The 20,633-nt window shown below is 44.7% G+C and overlaps 1 protein-coding gene across 6 annotated transcripts in view; it reads right to left on the bottom strand.

Moving 5' to 3' along the window:
• Nucleotides 1-1,516: 1,516 nt before the first annotated feature.
• LOC6724886 overlaps nucleotides 1,517-20,633 on the bottom strand; it is a 28,705-nt gene continuing 9,588 nt past the window's right edge. For 2 of the 6 annotated variants that reach the window (XM_039296754.2, XM_039296755.2), the window contains exons 2-3: nucleotides 10,966-11,346; nucleotides 1,517-4,547 (exon numbers count right to left, since the gene is read on the bottom strand). In XM_039296754.2, the coding sequence (XP_039152688.1) occupies nucleotides 2,710-4,547; nucleotides 10,966-11,346 (2,219 nt within the window). In that variant the 3' untranslated portion in view covers nucleotides 1,517-2,709. Of the gene's footprint in view, nucleotides 4,548-10,965; nucleotides 11,347-11,456; nucleotides 11,590-12,149; nucleotides 12,399-16,601; nucleotides 16,801-20,633 lie in introns of those variants that run through there. The other 4 variants (XM_039296756.2, XM_039296757.2, XM_039296758.2 and 1 more) reach the window with 4 other exon arrangements.

Below are 20,633 nucleotides of genomic sequence, written 5' to 3'. Positions count from 1 at the left end.
GCTGTCTGGCGGAAAGCCTTAAATGGGAAAATGGAATATTGAAAAGGCACACAATGGCGGGATGCTATCTCCGCCATTTGACTCTCCCCTATTGACTCTCCCGACTCGTATTCTCGGCCAGCGATTGCATAATCTCGTCTGGCAAGTGTTTTGCTAGAGATTTCGGTTTCGTGCACCGGGCATTACCTATAGATCGCCATGCCATATACCAGAAGCCAACACATCCCAACTCTGCCTATATACCAGACAATTAAAACAATTGATGCGATTTCTCGCACAAATGTGCCAAACACGAACGTTCAATTTATATTTAGTCGATCGCCTTCATCCGTCAAATGATCGTCAATGGCCCCCCTGCCCCCCATCGATTCGTTTCCCCCCTTTCGTTCAAGAGCCACTGGCAAGAAACTAAACCGATTCAAAATCGATCAGTGATCGGTGATCTGGCGTTTGCTGGTGCCTGGAGCGACTGCATTGTATTGACATGTCGCGAAGTGATTGCAATCTCTCGTTACATCAAAGATCAAAGACATACATAAGTGCTGAGACAACTTTGGCTCAGCCCCTCGGTGTTTCGCCAGATCGGCATTCTCCGATCTGGAATCACTGGAAGCACTTTCTACTTTCACTGCTGCACACTGGAGGAGTTCACTTCGCACTTGGGCGCTAACATGGCTGGAATTGACGTCAGCGATTGGGTTGGTGACGGTGACCTCCACTGGGCCACTGGGCTGATGTCTCTTCCGAACAAATTCCATGGCGATTGGGATGCAACCGACGATTGCATGTAATGCATGCATCTATGTGTTCAGATGGACCATGTGCACCTTGGGTGGAGTCTGCGGCGCAGATGCCAGAAATACCTGATCTCGAGCGCCCGTTGATTGCTAATTACTTAGTTGGGCAAACAGCACTGGCACTTGTATACTCAAGGGAACCTCAGCTGATCACACAGATCGGCGCTTCCGCAAAGTTGGCGTTACAGCTTTTGGCCGCAGGTGTGGGTATAATGTGTCCAAGGGTTAGCAGCCTACGTACCGTACCGAGTTCCGAAGGGTAGCTACCCCAACGGATAGTTGACTATGAGCTGACTCCCTTATCCACTATCCACTGACCTCGCTCCGCAGGGCCACCATCGCCGAAGTCGGCTCAAACACATGCGGTTTGATCTTGATCGCCGTGCTAAGGTAACGCGGTTTGTAGGCAGTAAGCAGAATAGTGAATAGTAGTAATGGCAGCATTTGTTTGGCCAAGGTAAATAGGTTCATCTAAATTAAGAGGCATGCGCAGGTATTCTTGTAAACATTGTTAGCATTGTTAACAGCATTAAGTGTGTATTTTCCATAAGATTACCACATGCCAAGGTGGAAGAAATTCGACAGCACTGACGTCAACGCTTGAGGTGCCTTCGTCACGCGAAATATTCCCGGAGCTGATCTCTAGAAGAATGGTTACCAACTGGGTGTTTCCCCTCTGCCATGCCCCATCCCAGAAATAAGAGCAACTGCTGTGAGTATTTAGTTTTAGACAAATCTTGTTTGATTTTATTCTCATGAAATCTTCGTTGTGCATTTGCATTACTCTTCGCTTTCTTTCCGTTCAATATAAAGACATCTGCTTGGCGCAGTGTATTTGCGCTGAAACTTATTCTGCTAGGAACATCGATTTTCAATTAAAGTGCTCCTCGGCTCGTTTCATAAGACACCAGAGTCGAGGAATCATAGTTAAAAACGTCGACAGTTTCTGGAGAGAAAATGAAAAGCATTTCTTAGCCTAAAATGGAGTTCAATGTGGAAAATTATACACTTGAATAAATTTTCAATGAACTTGTCGCGTGATTCGTTAAATAAATAATCTAAACGTTTACAGAAAACATTAGGTTAGCCTAACTTACGATTACGCATAGTGTATAAACTAGTTCAAGTTAAACTTTACTTTTCTTCGTTTCCTTTTGTATACGAGTATGAGATGCTTTATTCGTAAAAAAATAAAAGAAATGATTGGGGGTAAAAAACGAAACGAAACGAAACCTAATTGGTAAATGAAGATAAATGGAGTGATTTTAGTTGAAAGTTTTGGTCAAAATTAAAATTATTTGGATTGCCTTTCTTTAGCGTTTCTTAACAAAATAATGTGCGGGCATGTATGTATATATTTTTGTATTTTCTATTCTTTCTTTAAGCTTTTACTTTTCATTTCCGTTTGTCGTGTAAATATGTGAGAAAGTGAAAAAACATCACAGTTAAAACTTCAGTACATTTTCTCGTGGCTCGAAATTAATCAAGAAAAAAAAAACAATATGTGTATATACATATGTAGATTAAAGTAATATTTATCTATAAATATACGCTTACAAAATGTTCCTTATGTACCGCATATAGTTATGTGCTTGTCCTCCTCATCCTTCGCTGCTTTCTTTTGCCATTTTTGTCATTTCAATTTTGCGATTTACTTCATATATTGTATATGTATATGTATATGCTGAGCCAACCCCTGGCAATGGGCACCTATACGTATAACCGAGATAAGTCGGTTAGTCTGTGCTATAGACACCGATTGCCAGGAGAGATACCCAGCTGAGATTTTACGATTGTGTTTTTTGAATACAGTACTAGTACGAGCTGGCTTAACAACTAAAAGTACTTGCTGCCCACCCCCCAACCTTCCACCCCACCCCAAATAACGCCGATTCGCCCCCGATCGAGTCCTCTAATCGTCCCAGCTCCAAGCGGGATCCAGCTCACGGTTGACCCGCCACAGCATCAGCTCCATGCAGGCGCGCGAGTCCTCGAAGCTGCTGTGTCCCGTTGTGCCGTCGCCCGTTTGGATGTCACGCTTCAGGTGAACCTTCGTGAGGTGACGCAGGGCTCGGCGGTAGGGGAACCCATTGCAGTGCGGGAAGCTAATGGAGGTGTCGATCAGGGTGTTGTGCACCAAGCGCAGCGCTCGCAGATCGTTTTCCAGTCCGTGTCCGATAAGGATGGTGTCCGCCGTGATCAGCTTAAGGAGATCCCTCTGCACCTCGGCCAGACTCTTTGCTCCGGAACACAGATCCGTTTCCGTAATGCCCGAATACTGGGTGTTGTAGTCTATTATGTCGCACACGGGCCGAACGAAATGCTCATACACCAATTGCCCGTTGAGTGCCACCAGGGAGACCTTGGTCACGTCCAGACCTCGACCCGTGTAGCTCATCTCGCAGTCGAGGGCGTATACGGCGGGCTGGTCCCCGCTGGATCTTCGGTGCTCGGTCCTAACGAAGTCGTAGTAGGGCCCGTTGACCCCCACAACCGATCCCGACCACACATGTCGGTCGCCCAGGCAGCATCCCGGCGAGGATTCCTCGCCCTCGTTGCAGCACGTCCAGCGTCCGTGCCTGACGCCATCGTAGTACCGCTGGTACTTTCCTGAGTGGTATTGGCACTCCTCATGGGTCAAGTACTGACCCGTCAGCTCGTCCACTAGAAAGTGGCGCTTGCAGCGCGCACAAGGCTTGGACAGACTCCTCTCCACCGGCACAAAATGGCAGTACTTTAGCTCGAGACCCAGCGCGGCATCGCCGGCGGAGGAGGACGATGAGTTCGAGGACTCGCATTCGCTGCCGCTCCACTCGCCGCCTGATTCGGAGTCCAAGGATTGCGGGGAACTGTTGCCCGAGTCGGTCGAGTTGGCCACCTCCTCCTCGGCGCGGTTGGTCAGTCCGTCGTGGTAGTTGATCACTGTAACGGCCTGAGCAGTTTCCGCCAGCGCGGCTGCGAAACTCATGTGCGGCATGCACTTGAAGATTTCGATGGCGCCTTCGTGGACCACCGAATCCACGGGAAAGCCGTATACCCTCAGCAGATGATTATCTATGATGTGGCGACGCAGTTGCTGCACCACGGTTTTGTCGTCCAACTCCAGTTGCTCGTACTGCCGGAGGGGAGGCACCAGGAAGTTGGCGTTCTGGCGACCAAGCCCTTGCTCCCGACGCCATTCCAGTGCCGCTTCCATCCGCTTCCGATTTTCGTTCGCATGGAGGTAACTGGTGGGCGAACTGGCGGGCGAACTGGTTGCCGATGTGGTGGGCGAACTCAGCGCAGAGGAGGAGCTGCTGTTGCAAATCTTCTGCTGACCGCTGCCGCCGTGATTGACCAAGTTGCTGTCCGTATTGTCGTCAATGATGTTGTTGCTCCACTTCCCGGGCTTCTTGTTCCTGCCGCGCTTCTGCTGTTGCATCTGTTGTTGCATAAGCTGCTGCTGGTTGTTGCTGCTGTGATTGGGAAGCTGCTGGCGCCACTTGGCATTCCCCTGCTTGGCTTTCTGGCCCGTAAAGGGGGCTGCTCCGGTCCTCTGGCCATTGTGATCGGGATTTCGAGTCTGCTGGCCGGACTGCTTTTGGTGGCGCTTCGAGCGACTCTTGTTGCTACCTGCAACATGGTTGCTGCCGGCGCATGAGTTGCCCTTCGATTTGCTCGGGAATTCGCTACTGGAGTCTATGTCATCGCTGGTCGCCTCGCTACTGGTGCTATTGCGATGGCCCGGATTGTGTCGGCCTAGGAGTTTGTCTGCAAGAAAAAGGGGAGAGAGTGGGGAATTAATTTTATAAAATGAGATCCAAACTGATTGCTGAGTTTACCCAACGTTTGATTAGTATGATTAGTACAAGCTAAGTAAAACAATTTGTTGGCCTTTATTCATAAGTATTATGTTTGAGTGATTGTAAGTAAATTAGAAATTACTCTTTTAGTATCTTTAGTAAATCAATTCAGTTATGAAGAACGACTGTAATTAAACAAATTCGAAAATATCAAATTCTAATACTTCGAATACGCAATGGACTTGTATTTATTAAACTATGCGTTTAATTCATTAGGCAAATTCGACGATCCTATTACCATAAAATAAAACGTTCGGTTGGAAATTCAAATTTCTGATAACGCACACTCACACACACGCGCAGTTAGCTAATGCTCGACACACACGCTTATCAACAGAACCACGTGCTTTAGAGTTTTGCTCGTTTTCCACCTCTGTTTTATTATTCATTACACTCAGAACATTCGGGGCATATTATAATATACTACTTTAAATATTAAACAAATAAAAAACCAATATATTAGAATGCAGAGTGCCTTCTATCGCAGTTTCGAGTGATTAATAAATATAGGTCCATAGGTTGAATGAGTGCGTGTGAAGCAGGTATGAATGTTCTTCAAGTGTTAGTGACAATGTGCACTTATTTCTCTCCGTGTAAGTGTACGTATTTAAGTTTCGAGTGTGTGATTTGATTTGGGGAAGGTTACGCATGACTGGAAATTGACGCATGTGCGGGGTTCCTTCCCGACTTTTCGCCAATTCAGCTTATTTGGTTGCCACCCAGGGGGCGGGGCAGGGGCTAATTCGAGGGGGGAGGTGGGCAGGGGGCTGGGGGCTGGTTGCTCGTGTTGACGCATTACAATTATAGGTTTATTATGACTATTATGATGTGCTTTTAGCTGCGCTTCCGCATTTAGCTCATCGTTTCATTTCAGTTCTCGTTGTGAACGAATCATTCGGATTCAGATGGGTTTCCAGGTCAAAAGTTCCAATAAAGAGGTTGAAAGAAGCCAGTAACTACCATCAACCAGCTTCCCCAATAGTTGACTTATCTCTCAGTGATCCTCGAGTTGACGCACTTCGAGCACCGAAACTCGGTCATGTGGTGCGTCTTCCTGTTCCGCCACTCGACTTTCTTATCGGGCACTTGGCAGTGGCTCTTCCGCTTCCCACCAGCTACCAGCCTACTTGGGGTACAGGCGCTCGAGCACTTCCTTAAACACCCATGTGCTCCCCAAGCACTACATCATCAGCGGATATGGAGTACTATGTGCACACCCCCTGGGGTCCCTAGGGGGCCCAGATGGCGGCAGCCACTCGGGCTGAAATTGAATTTCAATGCGCGCATAGATAAATCATATGGCAGGTGGGTTTGTTGACTTCGCCCGGCCGAAGGACGCCGGGCCACTAAGCACCCGAACGTGAGGTGGATGCCCAAAGAGCCGATGGGATCACCAGGCGGCGGGAAACGATATTGGCTGGATCGGGTTATGGTTTACATATGTACTATACTTGTACTCGCACATGTGAGAGGAGCACCCACATGGGTATGTCCATCACGTACATATGTATGTACATATGGGCAGAGTACATGGGGCGTCGAGTGCGTGGTCAGCGATTAGATAAGGCGTGGCCGCTTTTGGGCGTGTTTCGGCTTCTGGCCGGCCATCTGTCCGACTCTCGGAACGCTCTCCAAACGCTTTTATGACATGCCCAATAATGGAGCACTATCGGCGACACACGCACGCGCCGAATTCCCCAAGCAGCCTTGAAAAAGCATAGAATAACATATAATATTTCTACGTCCGACTGAAAGGTAAACATAGCGAAATTTATGATCGAGAGTTTGGGCGAAGTCGTTGATACTCTGCGCTTTGGGGAAATGGGAGCAACATTTAGGCAAACCTATTGCGTCTTGCCCAAGACGAAACGACTATTTATAAGATCTAGTTTATGGGGACTCGACGTGATAATGTCCAACTCCAAGGGCATTCAATCTCTCCGCGTAGCCAGACCTTAACCTTAGCAGAGTAAAATAAAAACACTTGACAGCCCGCGATTAGATAGTTTAGTTAAATAAGTGAGACTAGCACAGAGGCTACTGACGAGTCTTAATCCATGGGTACACGCAGTGTGTGGGCAATATGTTTGTATGGTAGTTGCACTCGAGTGGCGTAGAAATTGATTTAAATTCAAATGTAACTATCATATTGCGAGCGCAGATTGCCTAGCTCCTCTTCCGAGTCCAAGTACTCATATTCTAGTCGCGGAGCCATTCTAGCGCGCATGGCTGGAATTGAGTTCCTGTGTCTAGACTGAAGGCGGCTACCCACATTTGGTTACCGGGCGGTGATAAGATGTGCGTGTCCAGGGGCCCACAGTTCTCCACTCCCGACTGGCCAATTCGCAGTTACCTACGGCAACAGCGCCCGAAAGTTCCCTCGAGTGCCGCGATTGTCTCCCCGCACCTGTGATTGTGATTGTGATTCTGATTCGGATTCCGATTTCTACTGCGATTCTGATTGTGAAGCGGGTGCGGTGGTGGAGCACCGAAAGTCGCAATTCTAATCAGTCCTCCTCTGATGCGGCAATCCCGAAATATCAAATCACGCGAACCGACTGGGGTTGGACATATGAGTTCAACAGCTGTTGGCTGAGAGATAGCCCTGGCCTGGTGACGATGAACCGCTGTTTGTGTGAGCCCCACCAGTGACGCAACGTTTGTCATGATTCTCAGGTATCACACGTCACACTGGGACAGGCTGGCAACCCATTTGGATGCCCAGATTTAACAGCATACACAGCATCCCAGGTGCTCGGCTTTGGAGTGCCCATTGTATGATTTGGCGCGACTTAAAAACGACCTTCGGCTTTATGCGCCGCTTCCTGTGCCAAGACAACGAACAAAATTACTCGTCTCGCAATTGGTTTGCGCGTTTTTAATGAGCCCGAAAACTTGGCTTTGAGCTGAGCGAAAAACATATAACTATGATACTACTTAATGGACGCCGAGCGAGCCCAGCACGCTCACGTACATACCTATGTCACCACATCCCGTCGTCAGTCCAAAGTTTGGCATAGTCCAATAGTGTAAGCCATATGCCATATACCATCTACGATATATCACACATTTAATCAAACATATATCAAACATAATGCACACGACTGGCATCATGCGTATGCAAAATGCGGTCATTGAGGTCAGCAGAAGGGGGACAAAGATTTAATAATCTCCAGTCGAAAACAAAGCTGCTATTCGAAAGAGCAATCAAAATGACTGACAGCATTTGGGGTAAATCTAGATATGCGTGAGTCGTACCTCGCAGGTATTGATGCAGATACAGATACAAATACGGATACAAATACGGATACCTAGATAGATACCTCCGAATCATTAGATAATCTGTTGCTTCAGAATGAAAAGCGATTAATAATCTTCATGTGCTAATTGGGTGTGCTCAAAAATATTTACTTTGCGCTGAATGTTCTGGGAATAGCTTAATAGCATCCAAAAGGATGGGCAGTACGCTTTATGAGATCCAAAGCATATTCTTAGAATATCTTGTTTTAGTTCTGGCTAAGCACTTATGATTTTTATGACCGCACAATGGAAAACAAGTACTCCTTCCGCTGAAAAGGGCTTGTTGCGAAGCCGTGTCAATAAAGATAGCTATGAATATAGCCTAGAACCCAGATGTAATCGTTGGGAAACCAGAATTATCTTTCAGTATCTGTGACATAATAAGCGAGAATCCGTTGCCCATTGAACTTTCTCCTCTAGCCTCGCCCACTGCGCGATGATCTCGGTGATCTTTGGCTTCCCTGGCTCGGATCGGATCGGATCTGAGCGGATGGTGTCGTATTGGAGACACGGACTCAGACAATGGGTAAATGGCCGGTGGCTAAACGGCGAACACGTTGACCTTGACTATGGCCGGCGGCGGGGAATCACAGACGTCGGAGAACGGGGTGTGGTGAAGAGGAAGAGGAGGCGGGGTTAAGTGGAGGGGCGTTTGCGAGCTATTCCACGGATCGGCGGAGAAATGCGAGAATGGCGATGGGGTTGCTCATCATGATGAGATGATGATCAGCAATGGACGGAATTGCGAGCACTTCTACGGTTGCGTAGTGCAACTACAGCGGGCTTTAATGGGTTAATAATGCGAGCAGGCATGTGTGTATAAAGTACACTGGGAGTAATGGAAATAGATCGGCGAAACTAAAAATAAATGTGCACCTATAGACAGAGCATAGAGGTGGCTGTGCAGTTGGTTGGTCGGTTGGTCGGTTGGTTGTCACCACCCAAATTGGCAAGCCCAAACTAGTGCCGTAAAGATAAAACATACATATGTATACCATATATAGCCCGAAATCCAACTTGTGGGGCGTAAAAAACGCATTCCCCGAATGCCAGTCGCCGTGGAAAACATTCCTCTTTGCCATATAAACGATATAATGATATATAATTGGGCCTGCCATCTCAATTGAGACAATGCTGCGAATAAGTCCAAGCCTAAGGTATCTAGCCAAACTGAAAAATGGGGCATTCAAGTTCGTACTTGTGGCTCTTTCAAAGATTCAAAGTTACCAATCTCATCTAAACAATTGCAAATTGTAGGGAAAGCCTTCTGGGAGCATTTTCCGCTCGGGAACCATGAGTTTTGTGCTTTGGCTCAGTTCAAATCTCACTTGGGCCATGCGGAGATCTATGAAATGGGTTCTAGGCCACCTTTTTTCCAGCCAAGTGCTAATGAATGACAAAACGATCGCTTGCGTAACGAGTGAGCAAAACATATGTATGTACGCTTGGTTCGGTCCACGTCGATTATCAGTTCATCGTTTGACCAAATCGATCCACTGATACTACGCCCAATAATACACCTGATACGGCAAAAAGCAAAAAGCAAATAGCAAATAGCAAATAGCAAATAGCACATAGCACATAGCGAATAGCAAGAGCAAATAACAAGCACAAATGGTCAAGAGGCGCCAGCTGACTGGGAACTTAAAAATCTGAGCTCTAATCAGCTGCTCTGTATTGCGTCTTAGCTTTCCCCACAAATACACGTTTTATTCCAGTTCGATGATAACACGAATTATTTAGACCCGATTCTGGAAAGTTTCGCTGATTAATGCCAAAAATAAATAGTGGAAAATTCGAACAAACAAAATTACACTGGATTCGGTAATAAAAAATTCGGTATCGGTATCACACATTATATGAGTATCAATCCAATTTCCATGGGAGTGATTTATGTGCCATTACAATCAGCCATCCGCTTTCAATCATAATTGCCGATCAATAAATAGACAAGCGAAATTCCCGATGCGCATACATTATGAAAGTGGTGAAAAATGTAAATGTTTTGCTAGGTTTCCTCATGTTTTTATGACTGCTAGCTACGAAGAATATGCGCCTTTGTTTGTTTATTTAATTTCCTTTTGTTTATGTCGAATCGCCGCGTTTTTAAATGATTTTTAATGCGAACGAAAGCGAAATCCACAGCCAAAGAAAACCCGAATGAAAGTGGCTATATACATATGTATATCCTGGTAATTTCTCAATTGCGAACAAGGCTTATTTCTAGTGGTAAGGTACTAGAGCATTCCAATTAATATTGCTAACCTGGGGCTTGCCCCCCATCGAATGGGGCTACTCAAAGATAGAGCCAGTTTGATAACAACCTTCCGTATAAATAGATATCGCTTCAGTTCGAGTGGACTTTACATAAGTTTCCCCGAAGCGCAGTATGGAAAAACAACACCCTAGTAATAGGAAATCATAAACGAAAGAGAATTTGGTTCACAAAAATATAATCACACGGCTTTTCCCAAAACTTGGGCTTGAGTGCTGCTGATTATTGTGGCAACTCTCCATTCAGAGGCATTGTAATGAGCATCTCGAATCCTCCGCCCATAAATCAAGTGACCCAGAAACATAGATCTCTCTCTGTACTCCTCCGTTTGCGGGAATGACGCTCTCGAAATAACCGTTCCCGTTCCGCAAACCCGATACGATCCAAATTGGCGTTCCCGTTTCCATTGCCGTTAGCGGCGATGACGCCGAATTCGGGGCTGAGTGTGATTCACTTCAGATGCCGGCCGATTTGCTTGGAATTTTATTAAAAACAATGCGAAATCGTGAATCAGCGTCGTCTTTACTCCGATACCCATGAGCCAAGATACGACCAAATATATACATGCGTATGTGGGCGTACGACTGACTAAACCCCCGCAGAACCATCGAAATTCGCGGCAAGAGGTCGCGGTCAGTGGTGGTCAAGTGACTCAGAGAAATGGTCGGAGGCTGATCCCTATTCCTTATCCATGTATGTAATTACGCCGTCTGACCCATTATCAATAAAGTAATTAGGTGCAAGCACTCACCTTCGATGCATGAAGAATTGGTAAACTGCCTTCCCGCGTAGCCCCGTTGAAGCCAGTTGGATGTGGGTGCAGCGGATCCGGTGCCTCCAGCGACTCCATTGCGCTTCTGGATATGTTCGAACCGATGCTGCTGCTGCTGCTGCTGATTTTGCTTGTTGTTGTTGTGACGACCCTTGCGAGTGGTGTTCTTGCCACCGGCGGTGGCTTGCGACTGGTAGGCCAGCATGTTGCTGTTGGCGGCTAGGTTGTTGCCGGTGTACTTCTGAGGGCAGCGCTTGTGGCTGCTGCTGCCGCCGATGTTGCTACTTGTAGTAATGTTGTGGTTGTTGGTGGTGGTGGTGCTGCTGCAGCTGTTCTTGTTGCAACTCTGCATTTTGTCATCTGGAAGAGAGGACAGGGCATTAGTAAGTCGTAGTGGTGAGTGGATGAGCTATGGCTTCAGATCCCGCACATAAATATTATAAGTCTCCAATTGCGTGATCCAAACTTACAAATCTTAGGTAGATGTGCTTGTAGGAAATCTTCGAGAAATAAGTGCATCGCACCGCTGCATACATAAACGCGTTCGAATTAGTTTCGGGCTTGGCCACAGAGGCTTTGCTCGTCTTGTTTTTCTGGGTTTGTCTAATCAGTGAGCGGAGATCAGGTGTTGGATTAGGAGAAATCAATCAATTTGGTGGCGAACCTTCGCTAACCGCCTGCACTTGCAGTTGAAAGACAACTAAATGGCGCGATTAGCGAACGCTCGCGATATAAACAAAAGCTGGGCGCCAAGAAAACACAGCGAAAAAGCCCAGAGACATAGTCGTGCAATTCACATTTCGATGACGACACAATGAATCATCCGCTGATAAAGCGGGAATACAGCGCATTCATCGCTCTGTCGCTCTCTCTTTCTATATCTCTGTTGCCGACTCTTTCGCTGGCGGCGGCGGTGACGACGGTTAAATGAAACCTAGGCCAAGTCACACTGTGTTTGTGGGGCTTTTCGACCAGGTTTCGACCAGGTCTCGACCACGTGCGCCCCCCACACGCTTCCTACTTAGATAAAGTGTACCAACGGGTCGTATGAGCTATGCCATTGCATGGGTTTTTCGCTGCGACGACATCAGACCACTTCTTGTGTTGGATGCACACTCTCCAACTAGCTATGCTGTGTGGGGGCGACCTGTTTAGTTGTTAACCTTTGACCCCCGAACTTCCAGTTAAAACCTATGCGCTAAAGTATGCAGTTTTTACGCTTATCCGCTTGTCCAGTGCTTTTGAGAAATTTAGATCGAATTGGTTGGCGGTGTTGTGTGTGCTCACTAAAGACAAAACAAAGCAAAACAAACGGCAATAATTTTGATTGTTTTGTGAAAATGTTTAGTTTGTTTTGAAAGTGTCTTGAACTGTTCCGATAACATGTTGATAATAATATAATACAGCACAAAGTCAACTGCCAAGGAGCTGAGAAAACGGAAATCTACCGGCGCATGTGATCCCAACTTTTTCCCAGAACTTCCAATAAACCTTTTTTCACATAATTCAAAAGTTTTGGGTTCGGTTTCGGTTTAAGTTTCGCTTTCAGTTTCGGAACCAGTGAACTCATAGGGCAGGGAGGCCAATCATGCTATCCACATAGCATTCACATTCGCATAGTTTCATAAAAAGCCGATGTGCGCATGGCTGACGGCTTGAATCCAGTTTGAAGATTTATATAAAACTACAGGCAGCCAGCCGGCGAATATCTTTCCTGTGCGAGTGGCTCAACTCGTTTGGATCATATGTACTGGTAGTACATAGTTTGTTGTATGCATTTGGGTTGAGTGGAAACCTATGTTTTCGGGCATTTGGTTTCTGGGTTTTCAAATAGCGGAACTCATATTCGAGTGAAATGTACATGCAAAACAAGCCGCTTCACAGGCAACTGCAATCTATTCCCCTTAGATATGATGTACTCTCGTATGTTAGGGAAATTTGTTTTTCCACGTATTTCGCAATTTTCCTCTGCGCTGGCCAAAACAAAATTAGTTTTGTTATGATGTTCGTGAAGTCTTTCATGTTTGCGTGTGAATTTTAACACTCAATAAGAACTTTTGCCGGTATTTTTAGCCGGCGAGCACACAAAAACAAAAAAAAAAAAAAGAAACACAACGATAGGTTCATCATCTGGTTCGCTTTCACTGGGCCAACCATAAATGAGTCTTGGAATTTCGACAATTATTCGCTTATGGCGAACCAGAGTGCCAAGAACAACAACAACTGCACGGATCGCACAAAACCGAAAAATGTAAAAATTATACATGGAGGAATAAAACAAAAAAGTCCGCCAGAAAGTCTGAAAGCCCAAGACGAGCAAAAGCCAGTCAAAATGACGACTTTGCGAAACAGGTACCAGTTCGTGCCTAGCGCCGCTCCATGTGCGTACCGCCTGCCCTGCCGCCATTCCAGCGCCACCCACCCCCCACACTGGGAGAAAAGACCTGGCCTGCCATCGGGTTGTGTCAATTGCTTCTGCACGGCACCTGTCCCCGTTGACCACTCCGATTTCGCGCAGTGCACTGGCGGCTGAGAGCGCGAGAATTGTCCGAAATAATCGGGTAATTTGGCGTTGTTCTTGGTAATATTCATTTGGCGAATGCAAAATCGTGAAATTCGCCTGCGGCCACGCCCCTCGCTCGTCGGCAATTAGGGCGTGTGATTTATGTGCGGAGCCGCCGCACTGAATCGCGATGAATCGGCATGCGAATCGAAATCAGAATGATATTATTGCGTAGAACCAGTTTGGAAAAAGGCTTAGGCTTATGAATGCGACAAGTTCGTTGAGATCGTTCTGGGCACGTGTGTCCAATCACCCCAGGCCCCACTGTACCGCCACGCTCTTTCTCTGTCTTCTCGCCGCCTTGCCAAAACGGAAATGCATTCTATTTTGGTAGTCACCGAACACACCATCGGTATCATCATCATCATCGCTGGCACTGTGATAATGATCGAAGGGCGAAATACTATTCATTCATATTCATTCAAGTTAGTGAAAAACTCGGAAAATGTAGCGCGCCAAAGCTGAATGAATCCCAGCGCGAAATGTGCGCAGTGTGCAGATACATATGTATCTACGCACACACACACGAAGAACGACGAGTGAAGATATCAGCGAAAGCAAAAAGGCAAGGAAACCAGACAATAGGAGCGAATATAGTACAAAGGGGATCCAACTGAAGCGGATCATTAAGGAAAGACCATAACAGCGGGCCGAACAATGGGAGAAACTTCAAGAGAAACATGCACGTCGAACTCTGGATACCCTTTAGTTCACTCAGAAGGAAGGGATCTCACGTGGCGTCTTACGGTCATTTCTTAATATCGAAATTCCCCCAGGAAGACATGAGCACTGAATATCTAGGTCATTGATTCCTATTCAATTAACTTGACACATGTCCTTTCGCTCAACGAAGGGTATACCGAGGGAGGTACTTCAGCAAGGAAGTGTCTGTATCTGGGCGCATGGCAACAGCTGAAAGCCTAAACTTAAGCCGATGATGACGCCGCTTCCGCGCATGCGTGTGTGCTGCGCCAATACAGATACATATACACGTTACAGATACAGATACAGATACATAACAGCTAAAGATACACATTCCCTCGTCCGTCGCATGTGCACTCAGGGAGTTTGGCATGCAAGTTTTCCGAACTCCGAGACAACGAAAAACTGCCGAAAAATCGAGTGGAAATTTTCCCGAGGCTCTAAAGTGCGGCGTGCAAAATCACAAAACGAGTTTCCCTAATGGGTTTAATGGCTCCACTGGGGGTTAAGTGCGGGGTGGTGGTGCTAACGAACTTTTCTCAGAGGTTTGGGGTTTGGGGTTTGGGGTTTGGGGTTTAGGGTTTTGGGCTGTGGGCTCTGGGCTGTGGGGTTTGAAGTCGGCTTTTGAAAAGACACACGTGTGTGCTTCTTGTAATAACCAATGTTTCGTTTCGGGGGGGACCGGAAATGTTAATGCGGCCTTAATGTATTGTATAATTGCGGTCTGGCCATAAAAATACGTGGAAGCCCATAGAAAATTAAGTGATTCGCATTCAATTACGTGCCCCCAGCGCGAACATCTAGAACTTTTTGCCATTTCGTATTGTGGCCGCATAAGCGTAAATTAGATTGATGTAAGGCAGTGCCAAAAAAAAAAAAAAAAACAGGAAGACTTATCAACCTGGGACGTGCCGCTGCTGCCTTTTTATTTCGGGGATTGGCCTAATCAAAAAGAAGGAAGAGATCGCCGCGATGAAGCGTGAGGTTTCCAATGGCTGGCTGTTGTTGATAAGCCAGCTCCTTTTCTCAACATCGTCTGATGGTTTCGTATGGAAGACTCAATGAATAATTTGTTTACGATAAACAAAAATAAATAATAAATAATAGCTCTGACTGTTTTAAGTGTTCTGAGTGGCGCACAATAAATGCGGTTGGAAATGGGGTGTGGGGGCTGACTCGAGGAATCGATAAACAAATCGCTTCCGATGACGACATTGAGCACATGGCGTATGCGCAATGTGGTATCAACTTGACAAATTTCATGGGCTTTTCGCGCTTTATTTTACATGCTTACTGATACCAGTCGCCTACGCCATTTACCATGATCTTTCCGGAACGGAAGAAAGTTCACGGAAATATCTGTTTCCGCTTTTTAGGTAGCAACGGAATAAAACAACCAAATTGATTTCAATGTCTCGACTTTTAAATAAAATTAAATGGCTTAGAGTATTTCAGACAACTATGACACGTCTTTGCTCATTTCCTTCTTTATGTAATGTTTTGATTTTATATTTAGACCTTGATTCACCTTGATTTCTTCCTTCAAAACATGATGACCGCTCTATTAACTTACAATCTAAAGTGGAATTGATAGGCTTATCAACGGAGGAGTCCCTTTAGCGCTGCTATTGGGAAAAGTATAGTAGTTTTTATTTAGTTCAAATGCGCATCTATATTTTAAATATTGTTATTAATTGAGGACAATATGGAATTTGCTGTTTACTCAAATACATGAACGCCACAAACAAATCAACTAATTTTGCTGAGCCAAATGTGGTTTTTTTCGACTTATTTTCTCGTATTTATTTATTTGCTGGTGCTTAGCTTTCCGAAATTAAAATTGGAGGGATGAGTTCATTTAAGATAGAGTCCGCGTGCTTGCTGTCAGAATTCTGCGATTCTGACACTTTTTTGACAACGCGAAATGAACTGAACTGAACTGAAGAAGAACACCAACAACGCGTAGGCAACTACAATCCAAGTATCGTAATAATATTGTGGACCAAAAAATCCTGACACTTGTCAAAACAAATCATCTTCATTAAGCGCTGTCTTTATTAAAATTATATTTGCGGGTCGAAAAAGATGTGAATGATGTGGATGTGAATGTGAATGTCTGCGCGCAGTTGAATGATGAATGCAATTAAATCAGCGGATATTCCAAATGCTAGAAATGAGTTTTTGATCTGTGCAATTATTCGAAAAAGAATTTTCCAAATTTTTTCCAAATTCTTAGGCGTTATGCCTGGTCTCAGCTGGTAATTGTTTACCCCGTTCGTTTTCCCAGTTTCCACGCCTCAAAACGATATTTTATCTACGGCAGTAACAGACCGCAGAACAAGTGGCTCACCTGGTATCTTTCTAATGAGGATGACCCATATTTTTTTTTTTCTCTAGTTTGTCACAATTTGCAATTGTTTTCGACGTCCGCGGCTGCCTCTTCCTCTTGTTCGTGGTTTCGCGGCACACACAAATATGCGAGATGGAAATGGCGATACTTGCACTGAGAAAAGTTATAGTATTTTTATGAACGAAATTGGTGTGCTCGAAGCAATCTACAACCGAACGGAAATACTTGTCTGTGCACCTACGATTTTTTATTAATAACAATAATAGTAATAGTAATAGTATAATCATGCATTTTGTTGGCCGCTCGTTGAAAAATTACTTTTGACAAAATGTGTTCGCATTTTGTTTTGGCATGTTTTGCATTTTTCTTTGGGAGCGAAAACGCGACGAATTCTCGCCTTCATTCATTTTCATTCAAAAGAAAGAGCGACGCGAAGAGGCAAATATTTATGGTAATTATTATTATTATTATTATTATTATTATTGTATAGTGTAGTATGGCATAGAATCGGCTGACGTATTGTTATCGATGCGATTGCTCTTCGGGGGATATTACTATTTTAAGCACGCACACCAAATGCACGGCCACCAATCCGCACACCACAAACCCAGATGATTTATTTCTTTCGAAGGCAGCCAAGTAATAAAAGTAATACAAATGGGGGCGCACAGTGACCAATTCATGCAAATATAAGATACAAGATACAATAAATACGAAATATAGAGCCAAAGCAAGCCAATCGAGACGAGATACGGCGAAAAGACAAACAGTAAGCACCATCCTCCTGCCGAGATAGAGGGGCAGCAAATAAATAAATAAATAAAAAGCCAAAATACTAACAAACACTTGAGTGAACAAGGGCACGACAGCTAGAGAAATGATGGCAAATTTTGATTTTGATGCACGTCGCCAGCTGTGCAGGCAGCCCACAAAACTGGTGGAAAATAGACAAAAAAGAAAACACTGGCAAAATGTTAAGTAAGCGGCATTGCGAACTCATCATCACAGTGACTTTCCCACGGAAAAGTGGACCATAAAGTACTTTTCACACACAGCTCTCATTGCAACCAATTAGGAAAATCAATTGTTATTGGGTTCGCACAGGCATCTATTATGCACATAGATTCCTTCAATGCCTTCAATTGATAAAATTGAAAAGACCAACACGCAATGGAATCGATCAGCGGGGTACAACCAAAATGCCTCCAGTGAGCCAAAAGACTTGCCGGTGGCCAAAAGATACATATTTTGGTCAAGACTTCTCGACGACGAAATGGAGAAACGAAGAAAACCAAAATGATCGCCTGGCTGGCCCCAGAGCTCCATTTGCATGCATGTACTTATTTATTTCATTTTAAATAGAAAGTAACCTCAATTGCACTTGTAAAAAACATAAGTAAATAGCGCCGACGAGCACATAAAAAAGAGAAGTCAGGTAAATACAGACAACACATAGGGCCGAACCACCGACTTTTGTAGACTCGGTGGCAGTGAAACCACCTCGGCCCACAAATCAAATGGCCAAGAAGACGGAAAATCGAGGAAAGAAGTTAGAGGGCAGAGGTAAATGGCCCGATGGGAAAGTGGGTAGTAATTGGGGTAAGTCACTGTAGTTTCCCTACCACTCTGTAGTATAGCTTAGACTAAGAAAAGAGATATTATTATGACTAACAAACGATATATTTAATAAGATAGTTATACTAGTGTGTTTGCATAACAATAATGGCACAGCTCACAGGCGCCAAAATCGCAACTCACACCCCGTCCAAATGGCTAATTCATATTGTATTTTGCAGCTTCCGTGCTTTATTCTTGGATTTCGACACGCTTGTCATTCGAGGCTTTAAGTACTTGTATGAAGGTAAATAAATATATGGCTTGATCGAATGGCGAAAGTGTAAAATTTGTGTGCAAATTTGGTAGGAAAACTGGTCCGGAATGCGATCAGAAGTCGGGGAAATAGATGGGGCGGTGATGGATCCAACACTACGTTTATAGAGAGGAAATCACAGCATCACACAACCCACTCGTTGTTCTAAATTAAGATCAACAATTGAATAGATTTTATCTATAAATTGTTCTAGATACACCAACAGACCTGGGCATGTTTGTATTTAGTATTGTATTGTATATCCACATAGAAAACGGCTTTGATACTGCGATCCGATAATTCGATAATCCCATCATCCAACCATCCGATCAGGGAATATTTCCATTATATTTCAGTTACCCAACACTTCCTGCGTAAATCACCCCTTAAAAGTAAGACAATAGAGTCCCAAGTTCTGTGTGCGATATCTTTGAAATACGATTTCTTGATAAAATGCTGAGATCGCTGTTCGCCTCTCACCGCGCACCAAATAAATTCATACACATTTAAATACATAAATAAAATGTGTTTATATGTAAATCAGGAGCGTAGTCCCGGGGGGGATAGAAAGCAAACGTGCTGATTTAGCGCCAGTGCTTCAGTTTGTTTATGTTCGAATATCAAATTTACGCAATTTGGCATTTGAGTTGCTTTTGATGCAAGCAAGTGTACTCAATGATTGGATTAATAAACTATTATCCCTTCGTGTTTATACAATATTGCAGCTGGTGGCAGCAGAAGAGGAAAAATTAGGGCTTCTCCCTTCTATTTGGACAGCTAACAAATTGTTGCCTCTGTCAATTAACTTCGCTACGTTGACCAAAGTGTTAACAAGCCGGAATGCAGCGGGCAATTTGAGTTGCTACTCCGTGGGGATGACGACCTATTGATTATGCCCACTGACGGGCCCCTTGACAAATGTCCGCATGTCGTCTGTGTCTAAGTCCCATTTGGCTTGCATCACCTGACAACGAAACCCAGCGGAGGAGGAACGAGCCGAGTGGTTGGTTGGTGTTTTCTTTGGCGGATCGGTCACGGGTAATTAGGAAATAGGAAATCTGGCTTGCAACACGGCCAGATCACGGAGCCAACGATTTTCCGATGAACGAAATGATTTTTCTGTAGATCTTTGGAAAGATATAAATATCGCGATAAATTAAATGTTCACTCCTAATTAAGGCACCTGAAAATGAGAAATCTGGAAAATCGACGACAGCTAGTATGAGCATTAATCAAATGAATTATGATGGATGGGGATTTCATAATTTCAGTCGCCGTCTGGGTGAGTCAGCGGTTTCAAAATCAGTTTTGAAAAACATTTCGACTCATTTTTGGATTGTCGCACGTATCCAAGAAAAGAAAAAAGCAGCCAGCAAAACCGACGAAAAAGAAACCGGCAAGAAAAATAAACAGCTAAGCACAACAAGCCAAAGTGAAAACGAAGCTGTTAAATAAGAAGTTCGACCGAAAAAATGAAATACAAAAAAACCGGGGAGGCGAAAACTTTCGCTTTGGCGTTGGCTTTGGACTTGGCCATCATCGGACAGAAAAAAAGAAACTGGAAATGGAAATGCAAATGCAAATGGAAGAGCGACTCCAGGGGTCTCGGTCTTTTCGAACGACCTTTCTTATGTCACGTCTTGGTCTTCTCCGGTCTTCGAATGGCAGAAACAAAACCAGAAAGCAAAAGCAGAGGCAAAGGCAAGAGCAAATTTCTTTGACATTTCACTTTTGGCTGTGGCTGTGCGGACCCTATTATGTCACGACCCTTGAACTCGAATCATTTCGATTTCAATCATTTCACACGTAGACGGCGTGCCGCATTCGTGATCTCGATCCAGCACACAAATTAGCACAAGAGTTCAAAAACATTATGTAAAGAAGCATAATCGTAATCAAAATCATATGATGATGACACTCTGCCGAAAGGCGAAATTCCGAAATTTCAATTCTGTCGCGCAAATCGTGTGGCAAGCGTGTGTGTGTGTGTTAAAAATAACAGCGGCACACCATCTGACACCATTTACGAGTAATAGATTAATAAACATAAATTGTTGTATAACAAATTCGGGCAGATTAACTGCTGTCAGGCAGATAAAAGACCAAAGGGATTTTTGAATTGGTTCACTTTGGATCTATGAAAGCGTATTCGAATGTGGATT

The sequence above is a fragment of the Drosophila simulans genome, chromosome X, assembly GCF_016746395.2.
Source record: "Drosophila simulans strain w501 chromosome X, Prin_Dsim_3.1, whole genome shotgun sequence".
Classification (NCBI taxonomy): domain Eukaryota; kingdom Metazoa; phylum Arthropoda; class Insecta; order Diptera; family Drosophilidae; genus Drosophila; species Drosophila simulans.
This window is presented reverse-complemented; position numbering and strand designations above follow the sequence as displayed.